General features: G+C 53.4%; 2 protein-coding genes across 5 annotated transcripts in view; one reads left to right on the forward strand and one right to left on the reverse strand.

Annotated features, from left to right (window-relative positions):
* Positions 1-8,272, forward strand: part of OTOF (otoferlin) — an 88,092-nt gene extending 79,820 nt beyond the window's left edge. For 3 of the 4 annotated variants that reach the window (XM_015473545.3, XM_015473546.3, XM_005213063.4), the window contains 8 exons: positions 274-434; positions 1,116-1,258; positions 1,642-1,730; positions 3,336-3,434; positions 3,595-3,836; positions 4,127-4,305; positions 4,391-4,491; positions 7,286-8,272. In XM_015473545.3, coding sequence (XP_015329031.1) covers positions 274-434; positions 1,116-1,258; positions 1,642-1,730; positions 3,336-3,434; positions 3,595-3,836; positions 4,127-4,305; positions 4,391-4,491; positions 7,286-7,466 — 1,195 coding nt within the window. In that variant the 3' untranslated portion in view covers positions 7,467-8,272. The remainder of the gene's footprint in view (positions 1-273; positions 435-1,115; positions 1,259-1,641; positions 1,731-3,335; positions 3,435-3,594; positions 3,837-4,126; positions 4,306-4,390; positions 4,492-7,285) is intronic. The other variant, NM_001144107.1, reaches the window with a different exon arrangement.
* Positions 8,273-8,713: 441 nt separating this feature from the next.
* The window catches only part of DRC1 (dynein regulatory complex subunit 1), a 38,484-nt gene continuing 28,023 nt past the window's right edge, over positions 8,714-19,174 (reverse strand). Inside the window, 9 exon segments of the mRNA NM_001037591.1 lie at positions 8,714-8,964; positions 10,094-10,196; positions 10,574-10,717; positions 11,784-11,932; positions 14,312-14,398; positions 14,904-14,993; positions 16,350-16,462; positions 17,159-17,391; positions 17,730-17,864. Of these exon segments, the coding sequence (NP_001032680.1) occupies positions 8,908-8,964; positions 10,094-10,196; positions 10,574-10,717; positions 11,784-11,932; positions 14,312-14,398; positions 14,904-14,993; positions 16,350-16,462; positions 17,159-17,391; positions 17,730-17,864 (1,111 nt within the window). The 3' untranslated portion in view covers positions 8,714-8,907.

Raw genomic sequence — 19,174 nt, forward strand, 5'->3', positions numbered from 1 at the left:
AGTGGACATAGTCAGGGGGATGGTGCGGCTGCACTCGGGGAGACTGGATGCTCGTCCTTGAGGAGCATGGAGCATGTGGGGCCCGAGCCCAGGGCAGGAGGGATCAGCCTCCAGCAGCCCTCGTGTCTCAGCTGATCCTGGAGCATGAGGCAGGGCTCACTTGCTCACATGGGGCAACAGCCAACCTAAGGAATCTGGCAGGGGCCACTTACTACCTGGGGATGCCCCAGCCACACCCCAAGCCCCACCCAGGCCATGCGTCTCCTCCCACAGACACGGCTACAATATCTGGCGGGACCCTATGAAGCCCAGCCAGATCCTGACCCGCCTCTGCAAGGAGGGCAAAGTGGACGGCCCCCACTTCGGGCCCCCCGGGAGAGTGAAGGTGTCCAACCGCATCTTCACAGGGCCCTCTGAGATCGAGGACGAGAATGGTAAGGGATGCTGCATGCAGCTATGGGGGTGTCAAGAGGCCATGGAAGGACCCACACATCCTTGTGGTAGGACCACCCCTCTGCTCATCACCGCAGCGTCCCCCTTCTGTCCGCTCAGCCTCTGCCCTTCCTCCCCATCCCACACCGCACTTGCCCACTTGTCCCCTTTCTCTTCCCCTCAGCCTCCCTGTGGGGTAGGAAGGTTCTTCCCCATTCTACAGATGAGGAAAACGAGACCCAAAGGGTTTCAGTGACTTGCCCAAGGTCACTCAGCTTTTACAAGGCAGAGTGAGGGCAGTGTAGACCCAGGTTGTTCTGGCCCTCCCCACCCTTTTGCCCTTGTGGCCCTTCATGGAGAACCAGCAAATGTCTCTGCTGGAAGCTTGTGCCACCCACCTTCAAGGTGCTGGACAGGATGTAGGTTCTTCTCTTCCCTGACCTCGCAGCCCAGCGGGATTCTCGGGTCAGTTTCCCCCCAAGCAGGGAAAACCCAAGGACACAGACCCATCCGGGGCCCATGAGGCACCTGAGAGCTTGGGCTGTTGTTGCATCTCCCTCTGAGCCTCAGTTTCCCCATCAGTAGACCGGAGAAGGGGCCTCTGTATGCCCTTGAGCCCCTGGCCCAGCACAGGTCTCTTGTTCTGCTGAGCCCACATATGAGCTGACCTCTGGCACCCACAGGCCAGAGGAAGCCCACAGAAGAGCACGTGGCACTGCTGGCCCTGAGACACTGGGAGGACATCCCCCGCGTGGGCTGTCGCCTGGTGCCCGAACATGTGGAGACACGGCCGCTGCTCAACCCCGACAAGCCGGGCATCGAACAGGTGACTGGCCTGAGTCTGACGTTCTTCGGTATTTGGGATCAGTCCCAGCCTGAATCCATAAAAAGAGATCTCCATGCTATTTGCTGCTTCCCCCAAAGTATTGGGTGCCCCATACACACACACACACACACACATTACACCCTTCGCTGTAACTACCAGGGCTCGTGTCTTGGCTTTGAGTGAGAATCACATCACCTCTGGTGGAAACCTAGGGTAATCTCCCTCAGAAGCTGCAATTGGCTGTTGGTGACATCATAGGGATTGCTGGCATCCAAGAATGAAAACTGATGCGTCCTGCCAGAACAAAGGTTGGGAGGGAGAGGAGAGCTGGCCTTGCTGGGTAGAGGAAGGAGTCACAAGACGTGCCACACCCCCTTCCTCAGGGCCGCCTGGAGCTGTGGGTGGACATGTTTCCCATGGACATGCCGTCCCCCGGGACACCTCTGGACATCTCCCCTCGGAAGCCCAAGAAGTGAGCTGCTCGGGGCCAGCGCCCTTCCCTCCCGGCTCCCCAACGCATCCTTTCTGTAGGAGCCTCCAGGCCCAGGTCACCTTAGTCAGTCCCATGTGGCCTTGTTGGGGGAACAGAGCACCCCACGAAGAGGGCTGTGGGGCCTGCCCTGGGGAGGTCCCCTTGCTGAGGCAAGGGGTCGCACCCCCACTGTGTGGCCAGCAAGGGCCATGAGTTCACACTGACACCCTCCCCGAAGCCTCTGTCCTCACAGACCCACTCCTCCACGGGCACGCACTCTCAGGCAGCATCCTCCCTGGGTTCCCCCACACACATCCACAAGACGCAGAACCGCTGAGAGCTGCTCTGCCCCCCTGATAAAAGTGGTTCCCACTCGAGGCTGTCATTCAGCTCTGCCAAGTTTTATTTAAAACTGATGAGATGTGCAGGGGTGAGTGCCCAGAATGGGCGGGAGGGTGGGAGAGTAGCCAGAACGCTGGATCATGAGCCAAGCCATCTGTCTCTGTTAGTTGACACTGGCCAGGTCACTTTTTCCTCCATGGTCCTCAGTTTTCCCATCTGTAAAGTGGCTGGACCAAGCCACTGCCAGCACTGGACTCGGTGCCTGCAATCAGGGCCCCACATTTCCATTTCACACTGGACCCCACCAATCATATAGCCCATTCTGCCTGGTGGGCTTTCTCAGGTGGCACAGTGATAAAGAATCTGCCTGCCAACGCAGAAGATGTGGGTTCGATCCCTGCATCGGGAAGATCCCCTGGAGAAGGAAATAGCTACCCACTCCAGTATTCTTGCCTGGGAAATCCCATGGATAGAGGAGCCTGGAGGGCTACAGTCCACGAGGTTCCAAAAGAGTCTGATATGACTTAGCGACTAAACAAAACCAACTAATTCTGCCTGGCACAGGCTCTAGGTAGGACCCTGAGTGTGCTGTTCCATGGCTCGCCACCAGGGGACACCCCAACCCGCTGTGTCTCCAGGACTTGCAGTCCAGGGGCGTTTAGTCCAGCACAAGCCATTGCAGTCGATTTTTAAAGGTTGACTACCTCATTTATCATGACAATTCACTTCAAGAGGAAAATGCCCTTGGGGGGCAAGGGTGTAAAGGAAATCAGATTCCAGGGTGATCCACTGCCAGCTGCTGGGCTTAAATGTACATTTCTGTTAGAGCTGGAAAGGAGCTTCAGGCCTCTGGGAAGGAGGGAATTCCTGACTCTGCATGCCTCGATTCAGCCACGCCCCGAGCAGCCGGCCCCTGCCCCTCCCTGGGCAGCCTCCCTGAGACCTGAGTCAGCTCCCCACCCGCCTGCCCCATCCAGGAGGACTGTGCTCCGGGCCCTGGCCTTCTAGCCCAGCTGGCTCTCCCCACCACCCCGCCCAGTCTGGCTTTTCTCTCAGTAGCCATGATGGCTGGGTGACCTCCTCTGACCCTGGGCCCACGTCTCCCCAACCCCTCAGCTTCTCCCCACATCGACTCTCAGCCCCAGCCTGGCCCAGGCCCCATGCCCATCCCAAGTCCCCAGGACTTGTCCCAGTCACCTCATCTCCAACCCCAGCCTGGTAACCCCCATCCCCACACCTCTAATCAGCCCCTAACCCACCCAGGTACGAGCTGAGGGTCATCGTGTGGAACACGGATGAGGTGGTCTTGGAAGATGACGACTTCTTCACTGGGGAGAAGTCCAGCGACATTTTCGTGCGGGGGTGGGTGAGAGGTCCCCTGGATGGGAAGGGGGCCGAGCTGGGTAAGCCCACCTTCCTGGAAGGCAGGAGAGGAGGGAGAGGACGGCGAGGAGGGGGGGTGCTGTGGGTGGAGAGAGGCCTCTGGGGAGGTGGCTGAAGGGCCACAGGTGATGACCCACAGGTGGCTGAAGGGCCAGCAGGAGGACAAGCAGGACACAGACGTCCACTACCACTCCCTCACGGGCGAGGGCAACTTCAACTGGCGCTACCTGTTCCCCTTCGACTACCTGGCTGCCGAGGAGAAGATAGTCATCTCCAAGAAGGAGTCCATGTTCTCCTGGGACGAGACCGAATACAAGATCCCCGCACGGCTCACCCTGCAGATCTGGGACGCCGACCACTTCTCTGCCGATGACTTCCTGGGTGTGGGGCTGGGACCAGAGCAGTGAGAGGTCCCCTGGGTGGGAGGGGGCCTGAACTGGGTACACCCACCTTCCTTGAAGGCAGGAGAGGAGGGAGAGGATGGGGGGGGTGCGGAGGGGGGGCGGTGCTGTGGGTGGAGACAGTCCCCAGCCCAGGTGTGGTAGCGGGTCTGGAGCAGGTGATGCTCCAGTGGGGGCGGGGGAAGGGGAGGCAGGAGCAGGGTGAGCCCAGCCCAGGGAACCCAGTGTCAACTGGACCCAGTGTAGGAGCTGACTCTCAGGTCGTCACAGGGGCCATCGAGCTGGACCTGAATCGCTTCCCTCGGGGCGCGAAAACGGCCAAGCAGTGCACCATGGAGATGGCCACAGGGGAGGTGGATGTGCCCCTGGTTTCCATCTTCAAGCAGAAGCGTGTCAAAGGCTGGTGGCCCCTCCTAGCCCGCAACGAGAATGACGAGTTTGAGCTCACGGTGGGGCTCACCACTGCTGGGCAGGGGACAGGGGAGGGCCTGGCCTCTTTCCCGGGCGCCAGCACCATTCTGTTCCTCTCTGCAGGGCAAAGTGGAAGCAGAGTTGCATCTACTCACCGCCGAGGAGGCGGAAAAGAATCCCGTGGGCCTGGCCCGCAATGAACCTGATCCCCTAGAGAAACCCAAGTGAGTGCCCTGCGTGCCAGTCCCCTGCTACATTGGTCCCTGGGGGCACAGGAACAAGAAGGAGGTGCCAGAACCTCTGGTCTTCTTGCCCCCACTCTGTGGGCACCTCTGCCCTCTCTGAGCCTTCCTGGGCCACAGCCTCATTGCAGGAGAGCCTCCTCCCTCCTCCCCTTCCTCCCCAGGATCCACCTCCCCGCTCTGAGGCCAGAACACGGGCTATAGTACAGGGAAGGCCCTGTTGAGCTGAGCTGAATGCTCTTCCTACTTTTTGACAGGGGCTTCCCGGGTAGCTCAACTGGTAAAGAATCCGCCTGCAATGCAGAAGACTCTGGTTCAATTCCTGGGTTGGGAAGTTCCCCTAGACAAGGGATAGGCTACCCATTCCAGTATTCTTGGGCTTCCTTGGTGGCTCAGATGGTAAAGAATCTGCCCACAGTGTGGGAGACCTAGGTTCGATCCCTGGTTTCGGAAGATCCCCGGAGGAGGGAGTGGCAACCCACTCCAGTATTCTTGCCTGGAGAATCCCCATGGACAAAGGGGCCTGGCGGGCTACAGTCCTTACGGTCACAAAGAGTGGGTGACTGAGTGACTAAGACTAGTGACTAAGACTAGACTGAGTGACTAAGCACACAGTTTTTGACAAAGGCAAACAGCTGCAGTGGTGGGCTTTGGGGCCCCAGGCAGCCTTGATGGCTGGGAACAGGGGGCACCTGGAACTGTGTGTGCAGCTGAGAGCCACTTTCATTTTGGCCAGGGGCCCTCGCCACACCCCGGCCCTCATCCTCCGTGTCCTTCCTCAGTGCTCCCTCTGCTCCTGTCGCTGCTCTAACCAGCCCGATACAAGCTTCATCTGGTTCTTGAACCCTCTCAAGTCTGCCCACCACTTCGTTTGATACATGCATCACTGGCTGCTTCTCCTCCTCGCCCTTTTCCTCTACTCTGTGCCTGGCTGCCTGGTCAAGAAGATCCTTGGGGTCTGAGCCCAAAGCCTCCTGAGTCTCATACCCTCCCTTCCTCCTGGACCTAGGGCTATGAGCTGGCCAGCATGTGGCACACCCTCACACAAACACACACACACACACGAGTGCACACATAAGGACAGCACAGACAGCAACTTTGAAGCTTTCAAGTGGTATCCTAGACTCAGAACTGCAAATGACTGTCTTGCATGTTTACATATGAGGCCAGAGAGGAAAAGGAACTTATCCAAGGCCACCGCCTAGCAAATCAGGGTAGAGCTAGGACTCAGCCTTGGTTTTCAAATGGCCCATCCAGTGTCCTTTACACAATACCACCTCTTCTCCCAGCGACATCCTGGTCAGAATCGAACCCAGTTCCATTGGCAGAAAGCAGCTGAGTTATGGACAGGAAAGGGGAAAGGCTTTGACTGAGATCAGCCATCCAGCCCTGAAGAGATTCTACCAGCATCCTCCTCCCAACCCGAGCCCTTTCCTGCCCTGCATGGCAGTGAGTAGCTCCACAGCATTCAGTCATCTTGGTAACCAGCCTATGGGGAGCTCGGCTTGGTGCCAAAACTTCTCACGCATTTTCACATCACCCTTTCACCAACCCCAGAGGTGGGGTCTGCTATTAACCCCATGGTACAAGTGAGGAATCCGAGGCTCTAAGACATGCCTCACTTGCCTGTCACCACTGGGACTGGAAACCGGGTGCCCTTGCCCACAACCCCCTGCCTGCAGCCCTGCCTGCACTGATTGGCTCTGGAGGGTGAGGTCTACATCCCCCAGGAGCAGGAAGAGTTTGAAGAAGCATGTTCAGTACTTTGACTTTCTATCTGGACATTTTATAGAATCTATTGTTCTTGTCACACAGTCAACAGAATGTAAGCTCAACAAGCCCTCTTTTGGCTGGGTGGCCCTAGAGAAGGTAGAGTAATGATCCAGCCCTGACGCTGGGCAGGTCAGGGTGAGGGTGGCGTGTACCCCGCCCTGGGGATCCTCAGACCCCTGGCAGGGCTTGGTGGGGACAGAAGCCTAAAGGGGGAACAGGTTGGAAACACAAACCTCACTGTGAACACACAGCCAAGTGCTAGACCACCCACAATGAACAGCTCAGTAGGGGAGCTTCCTATTGTAATAACCAGAACTGCCTGCAGCCCTGCAACAGCCTCCTCCAGCACTGACCTGCCCTCACTCCAAGTGTTGGGTCGAGGGGTAGCTGCCCAGCTGCCAAAAATGCCATCTAGGCCTCGGGAGGAGCTGGGACAACTGCCGTTCTCTGCAAAGAGAAGGGGAATACAGGCAGCATTTGCTGGAGCTAAGTTCAGTTCAGTTCGGTCGCTCAGTGGTGTCTGACTCTTTGTTATCCCATGGACGGCAGCACGCCAGTCCTCCCTGTCCATCACCAACTCCCAGAGTTTACTCAAACTTATATCCATTGAGTCAGTGATGCCATCCAACCATCTCATCCTCTGTCGTCCCCTTCTCCTCCCTCCTTCAATCTTTCCCAGCATCAGGGTCTTTTCCAACGAGTCCGTTCTTCGCATCAGGTGGCCAAAGTATTGGAGTTTCAGCTTCAGCATCAGTCCTTCCAATGAATATGCAGGACTGATTTTCTTTAGGATGGACTGGTTGGATCTCCTAGCTGTTCAAGGGACTCTCAAGAGTCTTCTCCAAGAGCACAGCTGGAGCTGAGATGGGCTCAAACCCTGCCTCCAGCACTCAGTACTCTGGAGACTGGGACCGTGAAGGGGGCCCTCTTGGGGTCTAGAAGGGCTGTGGGGACGGGGTGTCTTGGAGGTGCCACCCCCCTGACCGAGGCTCTCCCTCCCCAGCCGGCCCGACACCGCCTTCGTCTGGTTCCTCAACCCCCTCAAGTCCATCAAGTACCTCATCTGCACGCGGTACAAGTGGCTCATCATCAAGATCGTGTTGGCGCTGCTGGGACTGCTCATGCTGGCGCTCTTCCTCTACAGCCTCCCCGGTTACATGGTCAAGAAGCTCTTGGGGGCGTGAAGGCCCTGGGGGCCCTCCCTACGGCTCCCCTCCTGGGCCTGCACATTTGCCCTGCCTCTGGCACAGAGGCCTCCAGTCCCAGGGGCCTTCCTCCTGCTGGCTGGGCCGGTGATGCAACAGCCCCCCCACCCTCCCTGCCTGTCCACCCCACCCCAAGCCTACTGCTGACTCGGTCCTGCCTGTCATGTCCCTACCTGCAGGGTGGAGAATGTGGGAAACTGCGAGAGCCTGCCCCACCTGCCTGAGGAAGCCACCCGAAATCCTCCCCAGGCCTTCCAGCAGAGCACTAAAGCTTTAATGAAATTAACTGAGAATCGAATCATGTCATGGGCTGTGCCCAGGGCTTTAAAAAGAATCAATGAGCAAGCAGCATCACCCTCCCCATCCCTAGATATAATCTTGTGAGGGCAGCTGCCATCTTGACCTTGCAGAAGTGATCCCAGATCCCTTCCATGAGTCCTGCCAGGCGGCTGCTTCCCCGGGCCACTCCACTCTATCCAGGCAGCCGCAGGCTGGATGCACAAGCCCAGTCCCCGTCCAGCCTGCGGGTTCTGATGGCCTCCCAGTGCTTCCTTTGCCCGGACTAGCCCTTGCAAGCCAGCACGCCTGCAGTGAACCCTGTACCCCACCCACCTGCCTGGCCCCTGATGGGCTCACCCTTTCAGTCCTCCGGGGGCTGCCTGGAGTTTGCACTTGAAGGGCTGCCCACCTCCCGCCCCCACCGCCTGTGTGAGCTGAGTTTCTCTTGGCTGCTTTTCCTCTCTTGAGTGGTGATTTTTCTCTTAATAAAAGAAATCAAACCCTGAGCTGACAAGTCTGCAGTGGGTCAGGTGGGGGGACTGTGGGGGAGGGGTGCACAGGGTCAGCTGGCAAGCTCAGCCCAGGCTGGGCCCCTTTGGAGTGGGAGGCCTTGTGAACCAGGGTTCAAGGTGGGCCTCAGGTACAGGGCTGCCTGCCCAGGCTGCCCCAGGAGGAATGTCACACCACACCCTAGGGTCACAGCCTGGTGGACCCAGGGGCCCCAAAAGCTCACTAAAGCACTCTTAGTGACAGTCTGAAGGCATAGACCCTGAAATGGCCCAAAGCTCCCAGGTACCACCTGTTCCTGGAAGCAAGAAGGGAGCCCCGAGCCACAGTCTCGGCCTGCAGCTGCACGCCTGTTCTCAAATCAGTCTGAAGCCAGGGACAAAGTCCCCTCATGACACAGAGATGTCAGGTGGGGATTGCTCTTTAAAGCGATTCAGACACAACTTTTTAAGACTTTAATCAGGACTGTGGAATCCGGTAACTCCTCTCAGTGCCTTATTTCAACAGGCCTGACAACAACAGTTCTGGAAGATGCAGGGAGTGGGCCCGGGGAAGCCCCCAGGGGGTGCTGCCTCCCACACCAAGAGTGATACCAGGGTCGGCCCTACCGAGACAGGCTTTTCGAGGTCTGGCTCTATTTTGTGGGGACCCGGAACACCTGAGTCGGAGGAACTTGCAGTTCAGAGTTTATCTGGAAAAGAAAGAGTAATGGTCATTACCCTTCCCCCAGGGTCCACCTCCCAAGAGGCCTCCAAATCTCTAGGAGTACTTTCCCAAAGACTTCCTTCCGTCTCCTGGGCCAGCCTGCACGCACCCTGCCTTCCTCAGAAGCTGAGTCCTGGGCTCCCTGTCTGACTTCTGCTCCAGCACACCAGCCTCTGGTAATGCTCTTAACCTTCCCTTCTGATCCACTTTCTAAAACCCTAACTTCCCCACTTCACCTGCCCATCTGGCCTCGTTCTTCCACGCTCTTCCCCAGCCTTTTGTCCACTGTAGTGTCGAAGGAAGGGTGGCCCCTTATGGTTCCCAAATGACTGAGTCCTGTCTTGGGCCAAGAGGCCATTGTGATCCCCGGGCTCATCGCATGCCCTGCTCTGGTGTGGCCGGGGGCCTGAGACCCCCACAGGCCACACATCCCCAGGGCCTGGCATGTGGCTAGCCTTAGTTGATGACTCAGGAGGTATGCCCAGCCCAGTGTTACACCCTTAAGTGCCACATGAAGGATCCCACAGGAGCAGAGCAGAGCCAGCAGCTGTGCTGCCAATGGGCTCTTCCCAGTGGAGCAGACCGTGAGATCCCGTCTCCTGCTGAGACACGGGGAAGTCACCCCAGCTGTCCCTGGAGCAGGTCTGGGTAGGGGGCTGGGGGAAACATCTGCCTCGGTTGGAGTCCCCTTTCCAGGTGTCACATCCCAGGCCAGACCCCAGGGGCTAGCAGAGCAGGAAGAGCCCGAGCTCTGGGCAAGCGACAGAGGCTCTGTGGTTTGATCCTCCTTTTTGTGAAGGGGGGAGAATCACTCCCGCCCTGTCCATCTCACAGACCAGCTGTTAGGACCGAAGAAGGAAATTCCTGTGGAAGGGCTCTGTAAGCTGTGAGGCCAGCACCGGGTGGATCACTGCCTTGCAGAGCCATCCAACAAGCATCTGGTGCCAAAAACTATATGGGCGTCAAAGTGACACTAAGATAGCCCGCACCTTGAAGTTGCCTCGCCTCTGGAGGTGGTGGGGAGGGGACGCCTGACCTCTTCCAGCATCTCCGCCAGTCCCACTGCTGCCCCCTGCCCAGCGCCCCAGTGTCCTGCCTCCCCTCCCGGGACCCACCTTGGTGTCCAGATACTGCTGCAGCAGCTGCTGCAGCTCTGTGTTCTGCCTCTCCAGGGAACTGTTTTCTATCAGCAGCTCAGCCCTCTGGGTCAGGACGAGGCTTTGGGCAGAAAAATTGGTTAGAGGCCCGTTGAATCCTCCTCCATTCTCAATCAAGTCAGAGCCAGGATCTCTGCCCTTCTACTCCAGTTGGAGGTGAATGAGGACCCCAGAAGCCTCACCCACCAGGGCAGCCCTCCAGCCCTGAAGGAGCCAGGCCACCCGGAACAAAACAGGGAGGGCGAAGCCGGAGGGTTCGATCCCCCAACACTACACGGCCCCCCACCTGAGTTGCCAAAAGCAGCTTTACTCTCCAAGAGTTCCTGGGACAGGGAGGCAGCAAAGGTGGCCGCTCCAAGCAGGGCACTTCTCCTACCTGCCTGCCCTGGGCCTGCTCTACCTGCCCTCCTCCTCCTGAGCCATGGCATACACACTCACTGGTATTTCTCCAAGGCTGTATACAGAGCATCCCAGAGGTTCAGGGTCGTGGCAGGGATAACCGTAGTCAGGGCCTCCCAGTACTCGGAGTCCTTTGAGTCATCTCGCACAGCTTTCAGCAACTTCACTGGCACCCAAAAGTCCCTGAAGGTCAAAAGCACTGGTATCATTCCCCTCAGCCTGGTGTCACCAGGGCCCCCAAGCAGTGCCCCTCACAGACTTACTGTCACCTTCATCCGATCATGGAAGCGCCTCAGAAACAACACCTGCTTATCCATCAAGGTTCCTGATTCTCGGTGATGTTGTCACCGTTATGAAGGAGTGTCATCCACTCCCTTCCTCTCGGTCAGTTTACATCACTGGCTCTATAGCTCACTATTATGTCCATTTCTTCCAAGGATGCTGCCAAGGCAGCTCTTAAAATCTGTTATCTCCTCTCCACACCACCCCCCCTCCCCAGGATAGCCTTCATCCAAGCTATCCCCTCCCACCTGGACAAACCTTCCCACTACGGTCCCTGAATCAGGCATCAGTCGGCCGCCAAAGTCATCTTTCTAAAATGCAAGTCTGCTCCTGGCTCCCTCATGGCTTAAGATCATTTTCTGGCTCCGATCCACCAAAGGGTAAAGACCAAGACCTTGGGGAATTTGGATAAGGCTCTCAAGATCCAGCCTGGCTCCTCTACCCAGCCAGTCCCACTCCCCAGACCCTTGACCCTCCAGTCATACCGCTCTGTCATGATTCTTGAAGCAGGTCTTTCCCTGCACTGTGACATCCCGAAATGTCCTCCCCCCAACTCTGTCCACCCAGGAAAACCCAGTTCTGCTGCAGTCTCCTCCTAAAACCCTCTCTGATGTCTCAGATGAAGGTGACCACTTCCCCTCTGAGCAGCCTGACACCTCCATGTGCTTTGACCACTGTTCTGATCACAAAGTATTCTCCCCACAAGGCCTATACACAGTAGCCCCCAACAGATATTCGTTAAATAAATGAATGATGAATGGAAACATGCAAATCTCTTCTGTATCTATTTCTTTCATTGCAATGTCCATGGATTCCTCTCGCCCCCCTTCCGGACATCCTTCTACTCACTTCCCCAAGTTCTGGCTCAGCAGCCTCTTCTCCCCTCCTTGTATCTGCTGGGCCCCCATCCCATCCAGCTCCCCTCTCCACCCATTTCTCAGGTAAGCCCTCCAGCACCACAGCCCACCTAGGCTTCCTCAGACTCATGACAAAGGCCTCCAGAATCTTGAGAACGTCGTTGGGGTGGATGAGCTTGGGAGAAGGAGGGGGCTCCTTCTCCTGTGACTTCCCATCCACAAGGCTCCTCTCCTTCTCTGCTCTGAGATCCAGTGGCTCCTGTAGTGGGGACACAGATGCCAGGAACCAGTGTGGACAAAGATGCAAGGGGAACTATGGTTGGAGGCATGCAAGCATGAATGTATGAAGACAGCTAGAAAGAGGAAAAATGGAGAAAATGTTTACAGAAAGTTACAGAAGTTTTGGAAAAGAAAGATGCAGACATTCACACAAAGAAAGAGATAATGAAGGAAAAGAGTGGAGAAGAAGGAAGATGGGACCAGAAAGAGGCAAACAGGGAGCTTCATTACAGTGATAATGGGGGAATCCCCTGGTGGTCTAGTGGTTAGGACTCAGCACTCTCACTACAGGGGCCTGAGTTCAATCCCTAGTTGGGGAACTAAGATCATGCATGTTGGGCAGTGAAACCAAATTAAACACACACACATACACACACACACCAGTGATAATGTTCTAGTTTGGTATCCAGTTCACAGGTGTTCATTTTATTGATATGTATAAAGCTTACATGATATAAATATCCTCTTGATTCATAGCACAAATTAAATTTCAATCTTTTAATTTTAAAAAGTCCTTCTACTCCTGCTGTACAGTTCATTCAGTTTACTTCCCACCAGTAAACCAACATTATCAGTTTCTTATATATCCTTCCAAAGAAATACATATCCATATAAGCACACACTTTGGAGAAGGCAATGGCAACCCACTCCAGTACTCTTGCCTGGAAAATCCCATGGATGGAGGAGCCTGGTAGGCTGCAGTCCATGGGGTCGCTAAGAGTTGGACACGACTGAGCGACTTCACTTTCACTTTTCACTTTCCTGCATTGGAGGAGGAAATGGCAACCCACTCCAGTGTTCTTGCCTGGAGAATCCCAGGGACAGCAGGGCCTGGTGGGCTGCCGTCTATGGGGTCGCACAGAGTCGGACACGACTGAAGCGACTTAGTAGCAGCAGCAGCAAGCACACACTTTCACTTTTCCTTCCCATTTTTACATGAATGATATTCTACTACGTACACAGTAGAGTTTCACATACCAACAAACCTTAGAGAGCTTTTCACATAAATACCTAAAGAACATCATTGTTCTTTTTCACAGCTGCATAGTATTCCATTGTATAGATGCAGCATATATTAATCAATTCTTTAATGATGGAAATCTGGATTGTTTCCAATCTTCTGTCATTTCAAACAATGCTGTGATGAATAAGCTATGATAAACACCATTTCAACTGTATTGAGTACATCAATAGGATAAAATCTTAGAAGAGGAGCACAGGCTAAAGTATACTATACGGTTTTACAGTTGATCCTGCCAAGCTGTCTGCCACAGAGGCTGCAACGATTTACACTCACACCAGTAAACTATGAGCATGCCTATTTCCCAAACCTCAGCCACCACTATCTGCTATCCAACTTAGGGATTTTTGCCAACCTGACAAGTGAAAATTGAATTTGAGCACTTTTAATTTGCATTTCTCTAAATATAAGAAAGCCTGGTTATATTTTCATATGCTTTAAAGTTATTTGTATGTCTCTTTTAAAAGGTGTTTGTTCATATCCCTTGTCTGTTCCACTGAGTGGATGTTTTTCTTATCGGTTTATGAGAGTTCTTTATATATTGAAATTAGCCCTTGTCTGTGATATGAATTAAAAATATTTCCCCCTCCTGTCTCTATATCTTAACTTTGCTTATATCGATTTTTGATCTACAGAACTTTCTTTTTGATGCAGCCAGTTTGCCCTTATGTTTTCTTATGGCTTCTCAGTTTTGTCCCCTCAGCCAACTCTTTCTGGAAGCATATCAGGATACTCACACTCACTGTGACACTAAAAATACTAAAAACCTTTTTTAATTCATGTTTTTAATTTTTATATTAATATTAAAATTTTACAAATTTGTAACATGATGACTTCCTCAAAATAGTCAATTATGATCAAGATAGTTATTAAAAATGGGCCTTGCTTATGAATCAAAATATTCAGAACTTGGTGAGCTCAGGTCTCACGTGGCTGAGGCCTGGCTTTGAAGGAAGGTCCTGGAAAAGACCCCTTGGGCCTCAGTGTAAGAACAGGATCTGATGGCTAGCTAGCCTTCCCTTTACAAATACAAAAAGTAACAACGCCAAGGGAAGTGCTAAAATCAGCTTTGATACAAAATCCCCACTACTTCTCCCTAGTGTGAAGGTGCTAGTTGCTCAGTCATGTCCAACTCTTTGCAACCCCATGCTCTGTAGCCCACTAGGCTCCTCTGTCCACAGGATTCTCCAGGCAAGAATACTGGAGTAGGCTGCCATTTCCTTCTCCAGGGGATCTTTCCAAATCACAAGTATTATTCAAAGGTGGCAGTGCCCTCTGGGGGATTCCAGGAGAATTTTGAATGCTCTTTTTTTTTTTTTTTATTACACTTCACCTTACCTGGCTGGAAGGTGAATGATGAGTTTGGTATTTGAGGAAGAAGTTAACCAGTTTATACAAGTCATCCTCATTTTCAATTCCAAGGGCCTGAGGAAAAAATAGAATGACTGCATCAAATACCACATTAAGAAGTCCCTCAGCTCCCAAGAGCAGGGGCTGGCTCCCCTCAGCCTCCCTGGTGCCTACCATGACCCAGAGAACAGGCCTTTCAACACCGGAAAGCACAGTGAGTGCGGACACGTACCTCAGAACAGAGAAACAACGCTCAGAACAGCCCCATACAGGCCTGGTGGGCAGGAGCATGCTAAAGGGGGCTGAACACACCTCTGAGTTTAGGGGTAAAGGGGAGAACCTGCGGCTGACAGCTGGGCCACGAGAGAGGGGCTGGCAGAGGAAGGGATGAGATGGGAGTCACCAACGCAACTCTGAGGCCAATTCTTGGCATGGAGAGTAGGTAAAGGGAGGGATATGACAGTGAGCTGGGGAAGCCCCGGGAGCCTAGCAGCTATTCCAGGGCTCAGGCAGTGCTGGAAAACCCAGGGGGCTGTGTTACACTGGAACCCCCAACCCACTCAGCCTGAGAGGCACTCACCGAGAAGACGGCGTCCAGTCTCAGCAGGTAACACTCGTTCTTCTCCAGGGGCAGGAGTAGGCTCAGCAACTTGCTCTCTATGAGGAAACCCTGAGGAGAAGGGAGACGACATCTCCAGTAGGAGACGGGGTTCAGGACAAGTCCTGCAGCCCGTCCCCCTCCGGGCAATGAGCCAGGGACAACTCCTCAGAGCAGAAAGAACCCCAGGGCCGAAACATCGGGCAGCTGCCAGGCACCCCAGAGGAAGGCCTTCCCGGGAAGCCTAAAAGTCCTTCTCAGGGACGAAGCCGGTCCTCATGATGGACTGAGGTGTCCTCAGAAGGCGCTGACTCACCTGGCCTACAGACCGCAGGGGCAAACACCTGAGCTCCCCACCACAGTCCAGACCTGATCCAGTCCCGTTCCCTCCCGCCCATGTCACTTCACCCAAATGCTAGTCCCCAGACTCAATGGACATGAGTTTGAGCAAGCTCTGGGAGATGGTGAAGGACAGGGAAGCCTGGCATACTGTGGTCCGTGGGGTTGCAAAGAGTTGGACACAACTGAGAGACTGAACAAGAGTCCCCAGACATCTCCAGGACACAACAGTGGGTGCTGATCTGGAGGGGAGGAAGGCTGGAGAGAGATGGAGACACCGGAACAGAACCCAGTATCCGTCAATTGGGGCAGAGAGGGGAGAAGACTGGGTGCACCCCCGGAGTGGGAGCAACGCCTGGGGGAGCGCTCCTTGGACAGGAGGCTACAGGCAGCAAGCTGGCGGACGGAGCAGAGTGTCAGTCAACTTCCTCCTTCATCGGGAGCTGCCCTCAGTGGCCGGAGATCCCCCTCGTGCCCAAGAACTGTCCCAAGTGGACTGGCGCCTGACAATCTTCGTACCACTTCTTTCCCATCTCAGAAACGAAGACCTAAGTAAACAGCAATTCTGTTTGGGTACCATCGGACTTCTAGCTGAACCAGCTCCAACGAGATTGTTACACCAATTCCAGTGGGTTTTTTAACATGAGTGAAGACATCTAAGGCCTAATAACCTCAAAGTAATTGCAAACTCAGCTCCCAGAGAAAGGCCACCATAGGTTGTGGCCACCCTACTGTCAGATGGATGCAAGGGGGCAAGACTGGGACCCTTTCTCCTGCAGATGAGCATATTTAAGCATTAAAAAAAAAATGAATTAGCAGGGGTCCCTTGCTGGCATGGACCCACCTTGCTGACCCACAAAGGGAGGACCCCTTGGCCAGCCAGGCCAGCCAGGCCAGCTCTGGAGCATGACAGCTTCTCTATAACCCCATGAAGCCCAGAGCGGGGGGTCCCCCCACAACAGCACCATCCTGTGGGCAGGTCCTCTGCTGCCTCCAGGCCACCTCTGGCCTATCCAGTGTCGTCCAAGGCGGCATTCGAGAAGCAAGGGCAGAAAGTCGCAAAGCCTCCCACCAGGTACCCAGCCTCACCGACTCGTCACACAGGAGCATCAAGATCTTGCGGGTCGTTCTTGCTGAAACTTGCTTTGGCAGGTCCAGGTAAGTCTCTGATTCCGAGCTGTCCTCATCTGCCCCCTCCTTTTCTGCGAAGGGACATAAAAGAGACAGAAAGAGAAGGTGATTCCTCAGCCTGGTTCACTGTGAGGGACAGTCAAACCACTTTCCTTGTGAAAATGTATACCTTCAAAGGCCTCTTCAAGGCACTAAAGTCACTTTAGCTGATGAAAACCTATTATGTTGGGGGAAAAAAAAATGGGAGGGTTGGGGTTGAAATAAGAGACTATCTAGAGAAATTCTGGTGCTCCTGGCCAGCCTATAATGCCTCACTCTTCCCAATTGTATCTACCTGGAAATGTCACACCAAAATCCAGCCTTGACCAGGAAGTGGGAGAGAAACCGTGAACCTGTTTATTCTTAGAGATCGATCTAACACATCCACTCTATGGTTTCCAACCCTGTGGCAGTTTAGAAACAGTCAATGAAAATGTAGGGAAAGCAGCTGCTTCACAGAAGAATAACATCAGCAAGAGCAGCTGAGCCAAAATTTTTCTTCACTAAAATTTACAAATGTTAAGTTTAAAGCTATACATTCCTTGTCTGAAAACAGTACTAAAAATCATGGTACTACCCAGATTTTACCACTTGCTCAAAAGGTAAAATGAGATAATACACATGAAAAGATTTTGAAAAGTGCAAGACAGCAGATTGCTGGTGGGAATACATGTTCTCAGAGGCCCCTCCACTCCAGCCTGCAGATGCTCTGACTCTGTTCCGGTCACCTGCTTCCATCAGGACTTCCTCTAAGATCTGTGTGGCGGACTTCTGCTGCTGCTGAGAAATTGGCCCCACGTTCTTTAGGAACCAGAAGTCGGGTGCCATCCAGGGGAGCCCTAGATGATGGGTACTGATGATTCTGTCTACATCAAAGGCTCTGTTTATCAGGTCCTTCGCCTCTTCTTCATTCATCAGCCAAATCTCCCGAAACCGCTTGTCATCAATGAGAGCAAAATGCCTGGGAAGGAGAGTGACCGATGGTGGTCAGCTGACACCAGGGCTGGACCGGTCCCCCACAGGCACCCCCAGCTAGCAGTAGGGCAAGAATTGAGGCAGAGCTGGGGGAAACCCTGGACCCAGCCCCATCTCTGAGCCCGAGATTCTCACCTACGAGAACAGGCAGGTGACATGCAAGTAAAGGGACAGGAGAGACAGCAGAAAAGATTCTCTAGTGCCCTGGCCCAGTTCCCCAAAGCGGGCGATGCCACACGCGAATGGAATCACCGTCACTACCAGCTCAGCTCCCACAGTCCCCCTCCTGGGACACATGCCTTGGGACCCACGTCCCTGAAATACCTCATGGCTTTCTGAAGCTCCTTGAATTGCAACACCAGGCGTTTGTAGTCTGAGGTTAGGGACTGGTTCTCCTCCTGAAATTGCTTGACCTGCTTGTTATATTTTGATCTCAGATTGTTAAGTACATCATGCAGGCTGAGTTGAAGAAGGGGGAAAAAAAGTTAGTCTACCGCTGAACTAAGGCTGCAATGTATGTTCCGTCTACCTGCCATCTACTCCACTCAGTTCTATAAAACCTAGGCTCAGACTTGTGGAAGGTGCAGGAAACCCTCCCAAATATTTTCCCAAACACAGCTACAACTGTGGTCGAGGAAAGGAAAGCAATAGGCGGTAATAGAATCATCCAGAACTAAATGCACTTGAAACTATCCAGAACCTCAAACCCACCAAGAGGTAGCCTCTTATTCAAGAGTGTGACTGAATTGTCCTCAACACAGCACTTGTCGGGGGCCACATCTAGTGCTGACTCACAGATTGAAATAACCTCCCTCAACTTCTGAAGCAAGGAAAACAGAAAGGAAAAACTGCACCACAAGCCTGTGATATACAAGTGCCCCATCCTGAAAGAGCTGATACTATTAACTAGTCCACTAACTCATTCATTCATTCAGTCATTCATTCATCAAACATGAAAGGTCTCTTTTGTGCCAAGGATATGTTGGAATACCAAGATGAATACAAGGATATGTCTGAGTACACAGCACTATCAGTGCAGCCAGAGACAAAGACAAACGCTAATTACAGAACTGTGTCAAGAGTGCTATGGAAGAGCTTCACACAGGGTACCAGGGGAAGGAGAGGGGGTTGGTCAAAGGTTCCAGCACTAGGAGAGACATGGCCACAGCATGACGAACACAGGCAGGCCACCGATGCCCAGCTCACTGCTAATAGGAGTTCTGTAACTGGAAATCTGTCACATGAAATAACACAGGCATGGCTTTCAGAACCCAGACCAGACTTCAGACTTCATGCTACTGAACAGTAGCCCCAGTAACACAGGAACAGGAAGGTTTGTGGACTGACATAGTTTCAGTTTAAAAATTCTAAAAATAAAATTTTCCCCTTCAAGCATTATTCTGAAATTGTCAGAAGATCCCTGGGGACTTCCCTGGCAGTCTAGTGGTTAAGACTTGACCTTCAGTGCAGGGAAACTGGGTTCAATCCCTGGTCAGGAAGGGAAGATCCCACATGCCTCAAGGCCAAAAAAGAAACAAAAAACCTAAAATGCAAGCAATATTGTAACAAACTCAATAAAGATTTTAAAAATGGTTCGCATTAAAAAAACCTTTAACAACAAATCAGAAGTCCCCCATACACAAACACTGATCATTCCTATTTTCACATTCAAAAAATGAGACATTCTATAAGATAACTGACCTAGACTTTTGATTTCACCCCCACCACACTCTCACACACATACATCAAGAGAAGAGGATACAATAAGT

This window comes from Bos taurus, chromosome 11 (assembly GCF_002263795.3).
Source record: "Bos taurus isolate L1 Dominette 01449 registration number 42190680 breed Hereford chromosome 11, ARS-UCD2.0, whole genome shotgun sequence".
Lineage (NCBI taxonomy): Eukaryota > Metazoa > Chordata > Mammalia > Artiodactyla > Bovidae > Bos > Bos taurus.